Source organism: Macrobrachium rosenbergii, chromosome 55 (assembly GCF_040412425.1).
Source record: "Macrobrachium rosenbergii isolate ZJJX-2024 chromosome 55, ASM4041242v1, whole genome shotgun sequence".
NCBI lineage: Eukaryota > Metazoa > Arthropoda > Malacostraca > Decapoda > Palaemonidae > Macrobrachium > Macrobrachium rosenbergii.
In genome coordinates this window covers 89,455,222-89,474,229 of record NC_089795.1, presented here as the reverse complement: position 1 = coordinate 89,474,229, position 19,008 = coordinate 89,455,222, and the positions used below count along the sequence as shown (strand labels likewise).

The 19,008-nt window shown below is 37.3% G+C and overlaps 1 protein-coding gene and 1 long non-coding RNA gene across 2 annotated transcripts in view; one reads left to right on the top strand and one right to left on the bottom strand.

Annotated features, from left to right (window-relative positions):
* The window catches only part of LOC136835636 (uncharacterized), a 96,922-nt gene extending 77,952 nt beyond the window's left edge, over positions 1-18,970 (bottom strand). The window contains exon 1 of the long non-coding RNA XR_010852217.1: positions 18,215-18,970. This is a non-coding gene — a long non-coding RNA (uncharacterized lncRNA). The remainder of the gene's footprint in view (positions 1-18,214) is intronic.
* Positions 5,374-15,959, top strand: Chd64 (calponin 3). Its single transcript, XM_067099437.1, has 4 exons — positions 5,374-5,539; positions 12,482-12,618; positions 13,448-13,652; positions 14,984-15,959. The coding sequence occupies exons 1-4, from the start codon at positions 5,492-5,494 to the stop codon at positions 15,152-15,154; spliced, it is 561 nt and encodes a 186-aa protein (XP_066955538.1). The 5' UTR covers positions 5,374-5,491; the 3' UTR covers positions 15,155-15,959.
* Positions 18,971-19,008: the final 38 nt, after the last annotated feature.

Genomic DNA, 19,008 nt, shown 5'->3' with positions numbered 1-19,008 from the left:
TTTTGACATGTTTAGAAATAAAAATTTTATTTTTTTAAATAAAAAAATTTTTAAAGTCTGAAATTATTTGTTACATGTTTTGAAACTATTTTCTTGAAGTGTGGTGAGGTGTTGAAGGAGGGAATTGAGATGTCTGGTGTGGACCTTGGACTCTGCCCAACCAACAGAGACATAGCAGGGGGGGCGGGGTTTAACCTTCTTGTGACAGAATTTGGGACCTGAATGATCGTGCGTGATGCAGAAAATAAGTTAACTGAATTTAATTAAGACCTTGGCAAAATTAATTTAATTCAGACCTTAGCTTCGCAAAAGACAAGGAAGCAGTTCTCTCTCTCTCTCTCTCTCTCTCTCTCTCTCTCTCTCTCTCTCTCTCTCTCTCTCTCTCTCTTCTGAAGCTAGTAAAAAGTATTAAGAGAGAAGAGAAAAGAAAGATAAAACGAAGGTTAAGTATATATGTATTATGTATGAATGCATACACGTATGTATGTATGTATGTATGTATGTATGTATGTATGTATGTATGTATGTATGTATATATGTACATACCACAAATGAAGTAGTATACATTCTTTACAAGAATCATTTGTATGTTTGTGGTTAGACAGCATTGTGTATCCACCTATAGGACCAATGTATATGTATGTATGTGTGTATGTATGTATTATGTATGTATATATGTCTGCATCAACCCACTGACGTCACAACCTAATTATCCAGAAGAACTAATTACCACAACAGAGGAAGGAAGGGTTAAAAACAAGAAAGGGTGAGCAAATTACGCCTCAAAAGAGGAGATAAAATGAGCAATGAAAATGCAGAATAAAAAAATGTAGTAAAATGATAAAAATGAATGCGAGGGAAAGGGAGAAAACATGAGGGGCCGTTAACTGTCTCACCTGCGCTTAGATATGTTTTTTTTTTTTTTTTAGACACCTGCATTGTTGCGCATTTTTTTGATTTTTCTATAGTATTTATTTATTTATTCATTTATCTATCTATCTATCTATCTATCTATCTGTCTATCTATCTATCTATCTATCTATCTATCTATCTATCTATCCATCTATTTATTTATTTAATGTTTCATTTATTGGTTTATTTGTATGTCTATATACCTAAGTCACTTAATTATCTCTGTCAATCGGTATATCCAAATCTATATATATTTATTGATTTATCTTCTTCTCTTTACCTTTTTATTTTTATTTGTTTCTTTATTTATCTGTTCAATTTCTCAGACAACCCAGTTCAAAACCTCTCCAATAAACCTTATCAATAAACCTTTCCAATAAACCTTACAAATAGACGTTTTCGATAAACCTTTGTAATAAATTTTAAATATAAACTTTTCCAATGAAACTTTTTAAATAAACCTTTCCAACAAAACTTATCAATAAACCTTTCCAATAAACACTACAAATAGACCTTACCAATAAACCTAACATATAAACCTTTCCAATAACACTTTTCAAAACACCTCATAAATAAACATTTTCGAAACAAAAATTTCAATAAACCTCACCAAAAAACCTTTCCAATAAACCTTTTCAATAAAATTTATCAATAAACCTTTCCAATAAACATTACAAATAGACCTTACCAATAAACCTAACATATAAACCTTTTCAATAACACTTTTCAAAAAACCTCATCAATAAACCTTTCAAAAAAAAATTTTTTCAATAAACCTCACCAAAAAAAAACCTTCCCAATAAACCTTTCTAATAAACCAATCAATCAATTAAACCACCTCTTACCCCTTCTTAAGCCTTCACCTACAAACCATGAATTAAGGCTTTTAAAAAGACGTCCCTTCCCGCCCACCTCCCACAACCCCCTCGCCCGCGGCTGGTCGAAGCCCATTCCTGTCTGGTCCCTCTAATCAGCCAAGGGAATTCGCGGATGGTGCCATTTAGGTCAAAGGTCAAATCAAGGGTCAATGCGAGGTCACAGGTGCCTTGAGTCTTTGCAATGGCTTGTCCTACATTGTGGGATGATTTGGGCGGAAAGGGGTGAAGGGGTGGCCTTCCCGGGGGGGGGAGGGATCTGCCCTACCACCTAGGATGTATGAGAGAATGTAGGAAGGTAGGAAGGATGAATGAGAGAATGGAGGAAGCTAGGAAGGATGTATGAGAGAATGTAAGGAGGTAGGAAGAATGTATGAGAGAATATAAGAAGCTAGGAAGAATGTATGAGAGAATGTAGGAAGGTAAGAAGGATGTATGAGAGAATGTAGGAAGGTAGGAAGAATGTATGAGAGAATGTAGGAAGGTAGGAAGGATGTATGAGAGAATGTAGGAAGGTAGGAAGGATGTATGAGAGAATGTAGGAAGGTAGGAAGGATGTATGAGAGAATGGAGGAAGCTAGGAAGGATGAATGAGAGAATATAGGAAGGCAGGAAGAATGTGTGAGAGAATGTAGGAAGGTAGGAAGAGAGGTAAGGACGAAAGGAAGGTAGAGTCACGTGATATGGATTTTTTTGTATGTGTGGATAACTTCTTGTTCTGCCGACTTGGTGCTGAATAAAGTAGGGCAGATCTCTCTCTCTCTCTCTCTCTCTCTCTCTCTCTTGCAAATGTACTATATTAGGGGAGACATCTTTATTTACTTTGGGTTTTAAATACTCATGTGTATATATATACAGTATATCTATGTGTGTGTATATATATATATATATATATATATATATATATATAATGTATATAGACATCCATTAGATATATACAGTATATATATCCACCTGACAGCAACCCTCCACAGTCGACTAACTATCACATATTTCTTTTCAGCAAATAATGGACCTACTTTTAACCCATTCCCTCCAGCATGAGGCTCCTAAGTTCTGTTACAAACACGATATATGTACTTCAATCCAGCCCTGCCGCTCACCAGTCAACCCAGCTGTGTCTGGGTACTAGGTTCAACTAGGATCAAGAATAGGTTATGAGGCTAGCAAATGCATCTGTGTGTACACACTTCTTGGGAGAGAGAGAGAGAGAGAGAGAGAGAGAGAGAGAGAGAGAGAGAGAGAGAGAGAGAGAGAGAGACCTACAATGGAATGGGTAGATGGAGTATTAGAAGTTTTGAAAATGAAGAGTCTCAAGAAGAGAATCAGTACAATATAAAAAGGAATAGTGCAGTGTTTGTAGGGGGGTTAGACGCAATGCTGGTGAGCCTCCGTCTTGTGGGTGTGTGTAGCGGCTAAAATGCCATTAGAATGAATGACTACCACACATATATATATATATATATATATATATATATATATATATATATATATATATATATATATATATATATATATATATATATATATATATATATATATATTTATATATATATATTCATATTTATACATATTAATAATATATATATATATATATATATATATATATATATATATATATATATATATATATTTATATACATACATATATATATATGTGTGTGTGTGTTTGAATCCAGCCCACAGACAAGCTCGCATAGCCATCGTTAAATAAATTTTTAACCAAGTAAAATATCATTAAGAAAAAAAACAGGCCCTCTTCTTCAATAAAAAAATAATTAACCACTTATAACAAAACAAATTCCCAAACAGAGAACGTCACTCTAACTCCCTCCGCAAGCAAGCCCACAAAAATATGCAAGTTAAGGAACTCGCTAAATCAATTCCGGAGATAAAATCGCGTCAGGAGGTTCAAGCACTCGATGCTCACGCCCTCTGTCCATAGCAATTTCACCGCCCGGGATGGTACGAAGGACCACGGGTCGTTAAACACAAATTGCATGCAAGCACGCAAATGCGCCATGCGTATGCAAGGCGGCAAATGATTATATCTGGGAACCCGGTTGTAAGAAAATCGTTTTTTTAAGATGTTTATCGTCACTGGAGAAAGTGTTGGTGTTATTCTACTACAAAAATATATCCTAGACATTATGAATATTATAAATATTCAGATAAAATTCTGTCCTAGGCATTATGAACCCAGGTGTATAAGATAATTCATTTTAAAATATTTATCATCACCAGAGAGTGTTGATATTATTCCACAACAAAATATATACTAGGCATATATATATTTTATAAATATCAGATCGAATTCTGTCCTAGGCATTATAAATGCTTTAGATATCAGATCACATTCTATCAAGTTCTGTCCTAGGAAATGTAAGTACCATAAATATCATATCAAATTCTACCAAATTCCGTCCTAGGCATTATAATACAATATTTATCAGAACAAATTCTGTCCTAGGCATTATAATAAATATACTATGAATATCAGATTAAATTCTGTCCTAGGCATTATAAGTACTATGAATATCAGATTAAATTCTGCTCTAGGCATTATAAATACTATAAATATTGAGTCAAACTCTGTCATGGGCATTATAAATATATCACATCAAATTCTGCACTAGGCATCATAAAGTATCAGATCAAATTCTGTCCTAGACATTATATAAATACTAAATATCACACCAAATTCTGTCCTAGGCATTATAAATACTATGAATATCAGATTTAATTCTGTCCTAGACATTATAAATACTATATCACATCAAATTCTGTACTAGGCATTATAAATACTAAATATCGCACCAAACTCTGTCCTAGGCATTATAAATACTATATCACATCAACTTCTTTACTAGGCATTATAAATACTAAATATCGCACCAAACTCTGTCCTAGGCATTATAAATACTATTTCACATCAACTTCTGTACTAGGCATTATAAATACTAAATATCGCACCAAGTTCTGTCCTAGGCATTATAAATATTGTGAATATCAGATCAAATTCTGTCCTAGGCATTATATAAATACTAATAAATACCAGCAGAGATATTTAAATCTTCTCTTCCCATGGTGCAGTTGGTTATCTTGTAACCGTCAAGGATATTTCAAATTTAAAATGCAGCTCTACTTCGAAGGAAGAAAAAGCTCTCGAGTTGCCGACTGATGTTTTTTTATCACCGTGTCTTCCGGGACCTATGGGTATTTTTTTTTTATTTATTTATTCTCTGGCAGTTTAGGGGGTTTAGAGTCCATGCTACGTAGTGACTAGGTCATATGGAACTCCCTTTAAAGGCGTGACCTCGGCCAAAATCTCGGAACGCTTAATGGATTAGGCCAACCCTTGACCGTGAAAAAGGTTTGCAAAGCCACTATCGAAGACTGCAATACGAAATTCGTTAGACAGCTCATTTCTTAGCTAAGCTAAGGTCACATTTCTAAATATAAGCTCTTATCTGGTAACCTATGGCCCCCCAAAACAAACGGATCGCCAGGAAATGATGACAGAAATTGTGTGCATAAAAAAAAACACAGCCATGACGTCATGGCTTCGGTCGAAGGTAAAAGGGCGGGCGGGGGCCCTGGCTGGCTCAGTTGACAGCTCGTCGCCGTTGTGGAAGTACGTCCGGAATCCTCTCTCACTCTCCCGTTCCTCCGTAACCTAACCCCTTTTTTGACCAAAAGCCACCATGAACCGTGCTACCAAGTCAGGAATTGCCGCCGAGGCCCAGTCTAAGGTGAGATTAAGTATAAATATCCAAATGTATCTGCGCTGGCTGCTGCTAAGCTTCCGATTTCGTCTCAGCAGGAGATAGGCTATTGATTAATCCGAAATGCGATGCTTGGGGGTTGCATACGAAAACTGCCGTTTTTGGAGGATAATAAAATCGTAAATTGCTCCACGATCTTATCAAATAGTAGGTTATTGTCTTAAGTATCGTGCTGTAAAAGGCAGTCGACGAGGAGGTTTTCTAAAAGGCTGTCATACTCGAATGCCGGTAGACAGCAAAGGCTGGGCGTGTGTATGTACTTTGCCACGCGTCAAAGCTGGTCTCTGTACAGTACAGCGGTTCTTTTGAATTCCGCTTCGTTTTACGTAGCGAATGTGTTATACCCGTGATTCTCATCGTTAAATTAGTTTAACATCTCCCTATTATCCACAATTTATCCATTGGGCTTCAGTAAAATTTGGGTTCTTTGTCTTGCTGTTTCGTAAAATTGAATTTCGTTATTTGCATGTTTGCGAACTGTAATTTTGGCCCGAGAGCCGACACTTACGTGTACGATAATCAAATAAATTTACCTTTTATATAAAGTTTCATTCATATTTTTATTGATTGTAATTTTCTAAACCATTGACAAAGCCCTTAAAATAGGCGTCTGCGCCTTTTTAGTCTTAGGTTGTAAGTTATTTTTCCCACTGTAGCCTGAATAATGCTATAATTGACTATTGGGCCAGTAGAAACCGTGTATGTTTTTGTATATGCGTTTGCAAAATGTTATAACGTACAGTTTTTGTGACTAATATACGTTCAGGAAATTATATATTACAAATTTTTGGTTAATTTTAAGGCAAGAAAACAACGAAACAAATAATATACCAACATGTATGTTTACACCAAGGGTACAATAGTTTCGTGACTTTCATACGTGAAGCTTAATGTAAAATAGCAATTTAGGTCGGCATGTTCACGTTTGGTTAGTCTCTCTCTCTCTCTCTCTCTCTCTCTCTCTATGTAGGACAGGAACATGAGGAAAAACACAAAGTGGTTATTGTCACATTCATACATTTAACTGCTGAATCGTGACTGAATACCCGTACAGAAATATGACATGGCTTGGCTGCTTCAGATATCCTCATGTTAGGCTCATCAGCAGGTCGTCGAAACGCCAGCTCACGCTGCATCATTTACCATTTTGTTTGTCTTTCACTTTCTGAATGATAAATCCCTTTCCTAACTATTCAAAATTAAACATCCTCTAACCTGTCGGTCGCCATTCTTCTTACATATCCAAACCATCTCTGTGAACAGATAAATCCTTTTACCCACGCTAATATATATATATATATATATATATATATATATATATATATATATATATATATATATATACGTACATATATATACAATCAAATGACTATAATATTCATTAGAAGCTTGAATTTCAAGTCAATGGCCCCTGTAGACTTGTCTCATATGAACAGGCTTCTCTTCTGAATAATAATATTAACGCTGCTGTTTTCATCAAAAGCCATTGCAAAGTAAGCTATAATCTGTACATCACCAAATCGAACCAAATTAATATTTAGGAAATGAAAAAGGCCCCCAAAAAATACACTAAAACCAGATAGGCTATCATTCCCGCGAGCCTGACCAGTGTCTGGGGCGAGGAACAAGATAGGTACGAGATAAGATATCTCCCCTCATCCCTTATACGACCCATCCTTACAATAGCACTACAACATCATTGGGCTATAGTCTTAAGTATTATTTGAGTATCAGCACTACAGCATTAAGGGGCTGCAGTCAAATATTCTCTCTTTTTTTCGTTTTTTTTAGTCAGTGTTGTTTTGCTCTGTACGGATACCAGAGGTTTTAATTCCTGTTTCCGTAACTTTGTATTCACAGTAACCACGTTGCGGATGTACAAGAACCAGGATATAGAGGCCCCGTTTTACACAGACGGAAATCAAACGTTTCACGCGATTTTGCTTTGTATTTTAATTCTAGAAGCGTACGAACAAGTTGTGATTTGTAAATATCTGTGCAGCGTACCTTTTTTCACAATTCGACCCGGATATAGTAACATCATTTTACGTTGTATATAATTTAACTAGAGAAGTGCCCGAACAAGCTGTGATGTGTAAATGGTTGTGCTTTTTATACGTTTTTTTTTCGCAATTCGTACGTTGTCAATTTATCTTCTGACTAGTTTCATCGTTAATGTAAATGACTTGACATTTTTTTTTCTTTCATCTTACTGAGAAACATCGTTAAATCTTATGTCCTACAAAGATCCCTTTTACTCAACTCTTGGTTAATTACAAGGCGTGAGCTTTCATAATTAAATCTAGCACTGGTATAAGGACTGCTGTTTTTAGTCTTAGCTAAGATGAAGATTAAAATGTTTTACTTTCAATGTAGGTTAAAATGTTTTACTTTTAATGTAGGTCTAGAGCTGAGACGCTTGTAGTCTTGTAAGTGTTCATGAAAATCGTCATTGATTGATTGCTTGCATTAACTTGCCATTGTCGTGTTTTAAGTCCTTTTTCCTTGTTAGTAAAATAGCTATTTCATCGACGAGTTAATGGTATTTAAGTGCCCTATCTCACGGTATTAGTTAAATTCAAAGATTGAATGCTTGGTTTCATAAGCACCCCCGAAAAAAATCTCTAATCGCTAAGCAGATTAGAGAGAGAGAGAGAAGTCTACCGTACCATGACACTTGACACTCTCTCTCTCTCTCTCTCTCTCTCTCTCTCTCTCTCTCTCCCCGAGGTCATGTTGCTAGCGAGAGCACATGAAAATAGCTGATCGATTCTTGTGAGACTGTGTCGTTGCAGATTGAAATCTGGCGATGGATTATGGGATATCGTTTCAACATGATGGCATATCTTAAGAGACAAGGGTTGATTTCGTATATGAATATCATTAAGAGGAGGTTGTGCTTCCCTCTTTGAGTTGATAAGGACACGATGATGTCTTAATAGAACTTGGCAATTCATGAAGGTTGTCAGTCCTGTGTTTTAGAAGCTTACTGAGGGAGTATGGTGGTCATAGCTTGTCATTTGATCTCTGTAACTTAGGGTTTTTCAGCTCTTTTAGCTCTGTAACTTGGTTTTATGGATCTGTAACCTCCGGTTTGTTCAGCTCTGTAACTTGAGGTGGTTCAGCTCAGTGACTTGGTTTTTTAAACTCTGTAACTTGAGATCTTTTAGCTCTGTAACCTGATTTTTTTAAGACCTGTGACTTGGTTTTTTACAACTCTGTAACTTGCTGCTTTTTTTTTAGCTCTGTATCTTGAGATTTTTCTGCTCTTTTAGCTCTGTAGCTTGGTGTTTTTTTTAGCTCTGTAACTTGAAGTTTTTTTAGCTCTCTTAGCTCTGTAACTTGAATTTTCTTTAGCTCTCAGCTCTTTAACTTGGTTTTTTAGCTGCTTTAGCAAACTTGAGGGTTTTTTAAGCTGTTCTAACTCTCTAACTTGAGTTTTTTCAGCTATTTAACCTCTGTAACTGAGTTTTTTAAGCTGTTTTTGCTATGTAACTTAAGTTTTTTTTTTTTTTTTTTTTTTTTTTTTTCTAGCTCTGTAACTTGAAGTGGTTTTTTTAGCTCTTCTAGCTCTGTAGCTTGAGTTTTTTTCTCTCTCTCTCTCTTCTAGCTCTGTAACTTCTCTTTTTTTTTTTAGCTCTTCTAGCTCTATAACTTGAAGGGGCGTTTTTTAGCTCTTCTAGCTCTGTAACTTGAAGCTGAACGTAACTGTTTTGCTTCGCCTTTGTCAAGTCTCAAGGCGGGAGGCATATCGATTTCGTACACAGTACTGACAGACCTATTGATTTAAGACAGTACTGTACTTCCGCTGTTCTCTCGTTGGAACTGCATGCTGTTAGAGTTTCTACTCGGAAACTGGAATAATTATTAGACTGAAGTCTATTGTGCAGGCTTATTGTAATTTCATGGCTCAGAGCCTGCTTGTATATTGTTACGATGCACATAGGTAGCAACTGCGTAAAGAAACAAACTTGAAACTGCTCTGGCAACATGCATCCAGAACGTTTATCCTCTCTAGAGGGAACAAGCATGAGAGCTTGTACCAATTGTGGCTCTTGAAATGGTCAGCCGACTGTAATCGTTAGCAGTAGTTCTCGGTATCTCCTTCAGACAAGAGGCGCCATTCAAAGGTCTCACGAGGAATCTGGATCTCTTGATGGGCCGAGTTTCCTACTCGACTCGGGCAAGAGGAAGAATTTAAAGTATTGCGTCTCTTGCAACCAGACGGGTCCATTAAAAATTTAAATTAACTTGGGGTAAATGGATAGTTCGAGTTGAAATTTTAAATGGAACGTTTTTTGAATGTTTTAAGAATTAAGGGGGTTATCTTGGAGACTTGTTTTATTACATCTGATACTGGAAATGTAATAACTGAAAGCCAAGCATACTAACACGCCTTGTGAGATTGTGGTTTCTGTAATCTTTTATTTTTTATTCAGCTCTGTGGTCGTAATCAGAGATTGGATTATCCTAATCTTTACCGTGGGCATATTTTTGTGATTTTATCTTTATCTCTGTAAGCAGTTTGAAGTAGGAAGTTTTCTTTAATATCTGTGAAGTATTCTTATCCAGAGCCGGTCGAGGCATATCAAATATAATCATGTGTGTGCTTATTCTTATTTCTTTTTTTATGTTCTACTTTTGTATACGAGTTATCCGGTTTGAACTGATACTGCCTCCTTTTCACGGCTCTGAACAGGTACTAGTTTTGAGATAGGTCTAACTCGTATTTTATCTCTACCTTTAACATATTATCTTACTGGTTAGGCGATGTTCTAAATATATTAGACAGAATGTAGACCTATCTTTCCGATAACAGGAATTTTATGTAGAATATAACTTGTTCTGGCTAGTTTTCCTAACAGGTATAAATGCCTTTGAGTTCTGTAGTCTCGTTAGGCCCACGGTATTGTGGGCGGGGAGGTTTAGTAGTAGGCCTAAGGCCTGGACATGACCAAATGTTCCTGTGGGTGATCAACATAAAATACGAACCCCGAGAAAAACACTGGATGGTTTTACAACCGGCTGTGCGCCTTTGACATGACATTGCCCTGATTTTAACAAAGAAATTTTAAGTAACAGTTACGTAAGCTGATTACTCGAGCCGCGTTTAAAACCATTTAATAACAGGATGTCAGGCAACGAGCAGATTCTTTAAGAGAGAGAAAGAGAGAGAGATTATTTTTCAAAAAGCAAAAGAGCCCATTGTCACGACCAGACATATTCGCTAGATGAAGTCACCGCCGATTGTGGCGGGAAGCAGAGAGGAGGGGTTGAGCGGTTTAGCTGGGCGGGTGTGGGTGGGTGGGTGGTGGGGAGACTGTGGAAGCCGGTGTTTTGTAAAGGTTTACGCCCATCTCTCTCTCTCTCTCTCTCTCTCTCTCTCTCTCTCTCTCTCTCTCTCTCCACACAAACACACTTTGCATGCTGGTTCCATCAGCAACTTCATTCTAAGTAGAGGGAATTTGTCAGTTAACCTGCAGTGGACAAATTAACTTAGTCTTTATATCCGCTGAGAGATGATTTTAAAAGTCGTAAGTTTGTACAAGACATCTAAGCATTCACATTTGATATTCAGAAGACCAAACCCGTTTGTATTCGCTAGACGCTGAATGCACATGCAAAGAGAAACCCAACAGCCCCTTCGTGCATGCATGCGGGTAATAGCAATTGCACACGAGGCAAGTAAAGCGATATGGGGCCTCTGGGGGGTAAACTGTCACACTGTATGTATTTGACCCAGATAGTTTCATCAGCAATCCTTTACCATTATGGATTTTAGTCTCGTCTTTGCTGTTTATGTATCCTACTGCGTCGAAAACCGGTCGTTTATTTTCTGAATCATCAAAGGTTGCCACGATAATCTTCATTATGTTTTTGTGCGAAAGTTGGACGATTCTGATGAACGATCGTCATTTTTTTTAAATTGAAAGTTGGATGCATGTTTTTTTTAACGTGAAAGTTAGATGATTCTGATGAACGACCGTCAAATCCCCCCCTTTTTTTTTTTATCTCTTGCATAACGACGCGAGCGAGGCAGTCTTGGGACCGGATACCTTAAGAAGATTAGACAAGACAGAATGGCGTTTTCTAATCTTACGTTGTATAATCAAAAGCCAAATACCTTTGGCTGCTTGATTGACACGCTGTGTAATCGATAGTTATTTCCGAATTCACTCTTTGGTTACGAAATCAGTGTAAAAAAAATTGTATATACTTTTTTAATTTTAACATTTTACGAATATCATCAAAGCCGTTTTTCAGAGCTTAGTGTCACTTAGACCTAACCTGGGAGAACGCATAGGCCTACTTCCACCCGTGCCTAAGCCCATGAGTACACATTAATCCATCAGATCCAGTTAGATTATTATTATTCTAATTATTATTATTATTGTATTCAGAAGGTGAACCCTATTCACATGGAACAAGCCCACGGGGGCCATCAATTTAAAATTCAAGCTCCCTAAGAATATTAAGGTGTTCATTAGAAAGAGTGACAGAGGTTAATGAGATAATGATAGATCTCTCTCTCTCTCTCTCTAACATTTATACCTGTTCTAAAGAATCGGAATATTAGCCCAGTATGAAGTCCCCCTTGTGCTTTGCAGATTAGATCTCTCTCTCTCTCTCTCTCTCTCTCTCTCTCTCTCTCTCTCTCTCTCTGGTTTTCGTGAGTCGGAGGTGTATAATATGCACGCAATCAAATTACTGTCTGGGGTTAATGACAGAGGTGCTATTATTTTAGGGAACGTCATCGCCCCCATGTTTTGAGAGACTTAATTAGGAATTGTGGTTGACAGTGGTAGTATATCTCGGTTTTATAAATGTATATATGATTTTTTTTACTTTTCCTTTCAATTTTTTTCTTCCTCGAAACCAAAATCATAATCTCCTTGGTTTCTCTTCCAGATCAATTCCAAGTACAGCGAACAGCAGGCTGTAGAATGCCTGGACTGGATTGCCCTGATCACAGGAGCTGACATCAGCAAGTCGGGAGACATGGACAATTTCTACGAGGTGCTCAAGAACGGCCAGTTGCTTTGCGAGTAAGTAGGCCTATTCCATGGCTTGGTGATGACAGTTCCAGGACTCAATATTAAGCGTTCCAGCCTTTAATAACAGTTCCAGGACTTGAATAACCGCTCCAGTCTCTGGAAATCTTTTGATTGCGGTCACTGATTGTATATTAACCAGAGCATGTGTTGGTTTTTATTTGATATAACTGCACCTGTCCTCTCTCTCTCTCTTTGTGTGTGTATTCAATTTACACTGGTTTAAAAGAATTACAGAAATTTGCCAAGTATCAGGCCCCCTTTGTGCCTTGCAGATCTCTCTCTCTCTCTCTCTCTCTCTCTCCAGTTTTAAAGAATCTAGGTATCTGCCATTATCAACTTCGCCTCCCGTTGTGCCTTGCAGACTGATCAACTCTCTCTCTCTCTCTCTCTCTCTCTCTCTCTCTCTCTCTCCTCCAGTTCTAAAGAATCTAGGTAACTGCCATTATCAACTTCCCCTCCCTTTGTGCCTTGCAGACTGATCTCTCTCTCTCTCTCTCTCTCTCTCTCTCTCTCTCTCTCTCCCCATTTCTAAAGAATCTAGATGTCTGCCCATTATCAACTTCCCCTCCCTTTGTGCCTTGCAGATCTCTCTCTCTCTCTCTCTCTCTCTCTCTCTCTCTCTCTCTCTCTCTCTCTCTCTCTCTCTCTCTCTCCCCAGCTCTAAAGAATCCAGGTCTCTACCCATTATCAAATTCCCCTCACTTTGTGCCTTGCAGATCTCTCTCTCTCTCTCTCTCTCTCTCTCTCTCTCTCTCTCCCCAGCTCTAAAGAATCCAGGTCTCTACCCATTATCAACTCCCCCTCCCTTTGTGCCTTGCAGGCTGATCAACACCCTGAAACCCGGCCAGATCAAGAAGATCCAGAAGTCTGAGATGGCCTTCAAGTGCATGGAGAACATCAACCAGTTTGTGGACGGCGCCAAGGCCTGCGGCGTTCCCTCCGAGGAGACCTTCCAGACCGTCGACCTGTGGGAGCGCCAGAACCTCAACGCCGTCGTGATCTGTCTGCAGTCCCTCGGAAGGAAGGTAGGCCTAGGGGAGAGGAGGGTCGCGTTTCTCGGGAGGTTGATTCTTGAGGAATCAAATTGTGGGGTTTGAAGGAAAGGAGGAGGTTGAACTGTAGGCGTTACTTTATAGAATAGAATGTAGAGTTCAGGTCAAAGGCCAAGCGCTGGGACATACGAGGTCGTTCAGCGCTGAAGCGGAAATTGACAGTGCAAAGGATTGAGATGTTTAACAGGAGGAAATCCTCAACAGTTTCACCATGAATCAGTTTTAGGAGAGGGTGGGAATTAAGGTGGAAGAAAGAGAATATGAACGGAGGTACAGTAAACGGAGGCATTACTTGAGGTTCTTTGCAGCATCCCATCGGCGCCTTTCGTCTCTTTGACTGTACCTCCGTTCATATTCCCTCTTACTTTCCTCAACCCTCTCCTAACAATTGATTGAGGCTTTCCTCCTATTACACCTTTCGAATCTTTTTACTTTATTTCCGTTTCAGCCCTGAATGACCTCATAGGTCCCAGCGCTTTGCCTTGGGCCTAATTTCTATATTCATTTTATTCTGTTCTGAAGTAATCAGTAGTCAAAAAATGTACAGTCACTTGTTAGAGGAGTACCAGTTTTCTCAGCACTGCCCTCCTTAAAAGCTATTGCATTACCACAATGTACAGGAAATTCCCTTAATTGTTAATCGCACATAAACTGCTTACATGTTAATTAACATGAAAAGTACTTTGAAACGCCAAAAAGCAAAACTTGGCAACACACTTTGACTATGATCGCACATACTGTAGTTACATGCACATTCTCCTCTTAACCTTGAAAGCAGGTGAAACTACTTGTTTGCTTATTCAGGGGAAGTTACCATGGCTCTACATTCCACTGTCACCGTCATATGTACGTTACATTCCCCGCTTTCAAAATCAGGCAAATGTACATTTCCTTGCTTTTTTAATCATAAATTTCTGCGGTTAAAATCATACAAATGTACATTTTTGAACAATCTGACTGTACCTACGTTCTCCTTTCAAAACCGTGCTCCTATATCCCAAGTCTAACCCTTTAAACCAAACAGTTGTGCACTAACCCCTTTTAAACTAAACAAATATACATACACCCTTTTAAACCGAACACACATACAACCTGTATTTTTAAACCAAACAAATACAGAACCTCCCCTTAAAAAAGGGAGGGTTTGTATCTTCGGTTTAAAAGGGCAGGTTGTGTATTTGTATAGTTTCAAATGGGAGGTTGATCATATGTTTAGCTTGAAAGTGGACGTTGTGTCTAGTATAACAATGAGGTTGTGTATCAATATTTGTCTAGTTTCGGTCTAAACTTTCCTTTTCTTCCAGGGAGCCCAATTCGGCAAGCCCTCCATCGGACCCAAGGAAGCCGAGAAGAACGTCAGAAACTTCACCGAGGAACAACTAAGGGCCTCTGAGGGCATCGTCAACCTCCAGTACGGTTCCAACAAGGGCGCCAACCAGTCCGGCATGTCCTTCGGCAACACTCGCCACATGTAGACTCGCCAACCACATTTTCGTTTCTTTTTCATTATTAAATTATTGCTAGCCAGCTTTAAGAGAACCTGTATCATTCGGAAGATGTTTAACTGTAGATAATTTAACCGTTTGGTTTACTTCGGGTATTCCTTAAGTATAATTTAAAGTGGTTTGAAATTGTCCTCCACCCTAGGCCTAACTACCTTGAGTCCTCCGTGTTTGAGATTAAAGAGAACGCAAAGATAGCCCATTCAACTTGAAATAAAACTCGGACGTACTTCCATAATGATATCAAATTAGCTAATTCACATCTGTGATTCCTTTCGTCAAATGTGAAAGCTCAAATTATTTATATAATGAATTCCATCAGCACATTCCCCCTCCCCCATACCCCCAGGTCCCTTAATCTATATATTATCATCTATTCCCCCTTCCCCTACTTTAAATCTATAAAATCTATCTCATCACCTTTCCCTCATCTCTGATTAATCATGGAATCCGTAATCATTCCCAGGTCATTCCAGATTTTAAAAAATGTCGATTTAAGCATGAAAATATATTTGATATTTCATATATACTATTAGGGATGTTAAGTGTCTGGAGTTTAAGTAGGAAAAAATTACTATAGTCTTTAACTCTTGTCAGACTAAATTCATATTTTTTTTTCGAATCTCAAATTCCTCCCTTACAAATCAAAGAAATAGAACATAATATTAGACCTGTGTACATAGGTAATATTATTCCTTTCAGAGCATTTATCCTCCTTCTTTCACTGTCACATTCCAAGTTTATAAAATTTTGTACGAAAATATAAAATCATAATGTCTTTTGCCTTTTTATTCACGAACCTTTTATCTGAATAGTTTTAAGTCTAAATAGTTGGTTGGTTTAAATTAAATGCAGTGAAGGTGTGTGGACAGTAAAATGTCAAGAACCAACATTGCAAACTTGTTGACTACACCACAAACAGGTTGAATACAAGTCAGCAACATAGTGGTAGTCCTAACTAGTGCTCCGTAAAATTTTCCAACAGTTCACCACTTTGGTTTCAACCTGTTTGTGAGATGTATGGGATAAGTTGTCTACATCTGTATGTTTTCCTGTAGTGTGGAAGCACCTTATTTGTTAGGGCAGTCTTAAAGTACATACCAGGTAACATTGAGACAAATAAGTGGTCAAGAATACAATATAAAGTAAATTTGCACTTAAAATTTGGTGTATATTAATGTATTAAGCTCGATGTGGTTCAGCTTGGCCTAATTTGAAAAGTACAATGGCATCTCTAGTCTTGATATATGTGGTTCTTCTAGATTCCCACGAAACAATAGGAAACTATATAAAGTCAAATGATTGATAAAACGTAAAATAACAACCCACATGCTTTCCCCGTCATTTATTTTAAGTTTTACAGAGAAAAAACTAACTAGTAAGGATAACTAACATTCTTGCACGTGTCTTAACGGTGGCAAGAGAATGTAATTTTTTATGTATGATTTGATGACGTAAATGTTAATGTAAAGGTCATACATATTGAGAAATACTGCCTTAATGATGTATGACGCTTATCAATCATTATCGAAGAGCTGAATGCCAACAGACCCAAAATCTTGAGTCGGTTTGGATGAAGAGTTTGAGGTAATGTAGTAGTAAATTCTACCGTTGACTTAAGATCAAATAAATGAAAACTTACAAAACGTGGATACGAAAAAATGTATTGATAAAAAAATTACCATATGCCGGAATCTGTGGTTTAAGATTAGGCCTATACGCCTAATAGCAGCCGGCTTCTGATAAGATTTTGAGACATAGATAACGACCTGATACGATATAACCAGAAAACACACGATTTAATGTTATTTTTACAGTAGTCCTTAGCTAAAATGCCATTAGCAAGAGAAGAATTGAATGTATTCAATAATGAAAAGAAAGGTAATTAACCGGACACTTGTCCTGCGTTCCAGTTAGTCTAAAAATTTCAATCTGAGTAATAAATATTGGGAAAAGTGATACTGAACATGCAGTGCAGTACAGTCACGTCCAATAGAGTCTGTACAATCGAAGTAAACAGTAGCTATAACCATACATTTGGTAGTTGACGCATAACGGTACTATTGTTAGCGAGTATAAAATGAACATATTTCAAAGTTGTCTTACGGATTTCCCCAAGCTTAGATAAAAAAAAAAAACAATAAATAACAACTAACTACAGAAATACATCAGCAAACGCATCAATAAACACAGGGACATGACAAATATGGATTACATTCAATAAATAAACACAGGGACATAGACAAATATGGATTACATTCAATAACTTGCCCCAACAACTAAAGTAATATGAAAACTCAGACCTTTTTTAAAGAAACTAAAGAATCATGTACTCCACATCAGTAATGGCATGGATGGATCTCACACTATTGAAAAAAAAATGTAATAAGTGGGTCCCACCGGTTGGAGTAAAGGAGGACCTCTTAAAAAACGGTAATGATGATGATACCTGCCATGATTAGACTCAGTTCCCTTACGTCTACACAAACGCCATTATTGCAATTGCTAATTCACAAACTGACATGAACGGAATTTCCGAGATTTATTGTATATTCCTAGGGCCCTGTTATTGGTACATAGAAATCTAATAAAACGCAATCTATATACACTTCAACACCTATAAAAACCATTGATATCAGTGCTTAATGAGTGATCACCTACTTAAGGCCTCACATACTCGTACTGTACTTGTAAAAATTCCTTTCAAACCTGGCTTTTAGTCATACAGTTTGAAAGCGCATGATAATGTATTTCAGAATCAATCTCTCAACATTTCATCTTACTGTAGTAAATAATGTTGTATGTGGCTGGTAGTGGACTAACTAAACACACGTTTACATGCATAGCTTAGAGTTTTAGACCTTTAAAAGCACACCTAACCCTAGCCTACGTTAGGAGGGTAACAAGAGCCCGTATACTAAAACAAAGCCAGCTTAATCAACAGCTCAAGGTCCAGAGGAAAGGTGTAGCTTCCATTTATGATGGGAAAGGAGAGCAAACTACTACCCATCTTAAACTGAGGTAACTCCTTACCTTAAACTTCAGGCTTCCCCGGTAAGTTCAAAGGTGTTTCAGACTGAAATTTTCTGTGCTTCGTCATTTTAAGGGGACAATTCCGGCACACACTAGTTTATGCATCAAAATCACTTATTAAACAAAACAAAAAATGTCATTGTCCATTATAATACGAATAAACATGGCAGACAAGACGACCTTTCACTACACGATCAACCAGGTCACTGATGGTTGGTGATTGTGACACTTCATTTTAAATTTTAAATAGGTCTAAATGATTGTTGTCAGGTGATTCCATAATTGCTGTGACTTTAAAAAATGTTTAAACGATGTTACGTCATATGGGAATAGAAATACTATTGACTATTTGTGTTTTCATCATCTGGACTTTGAAACTGGCTGTTTGGTTTACTAATGGTTTTACAAGAAGAATATTACACCTTTTGTGATTTAAAAATACGTATAAATGACGTTTGTCGCATATTGACATAAATTCCATTAACCATTAATATTTTCATAATTTGAACGTCAAAACTGATAATTTGATGTTGAAATACAACTCGGCCATTGTAAAACTGATAAAAAAAATTTGACGAAAAAGAATTTCATCTAAGTACTTCTGCTCGCATCATGAAATCGTGTAACACCAGCAGTGATTTACAAATACATTTAAATGATACTACGTCGTATATGAACATAAATCCCATTGAAAATGAATATTTTCGTCATTTAGACGTCGAAACTGACAATATAATGTAGAGATACGGATCGGAAATGTGAAAATTGCTTGAAATTTTGACCAAAAATGTCAT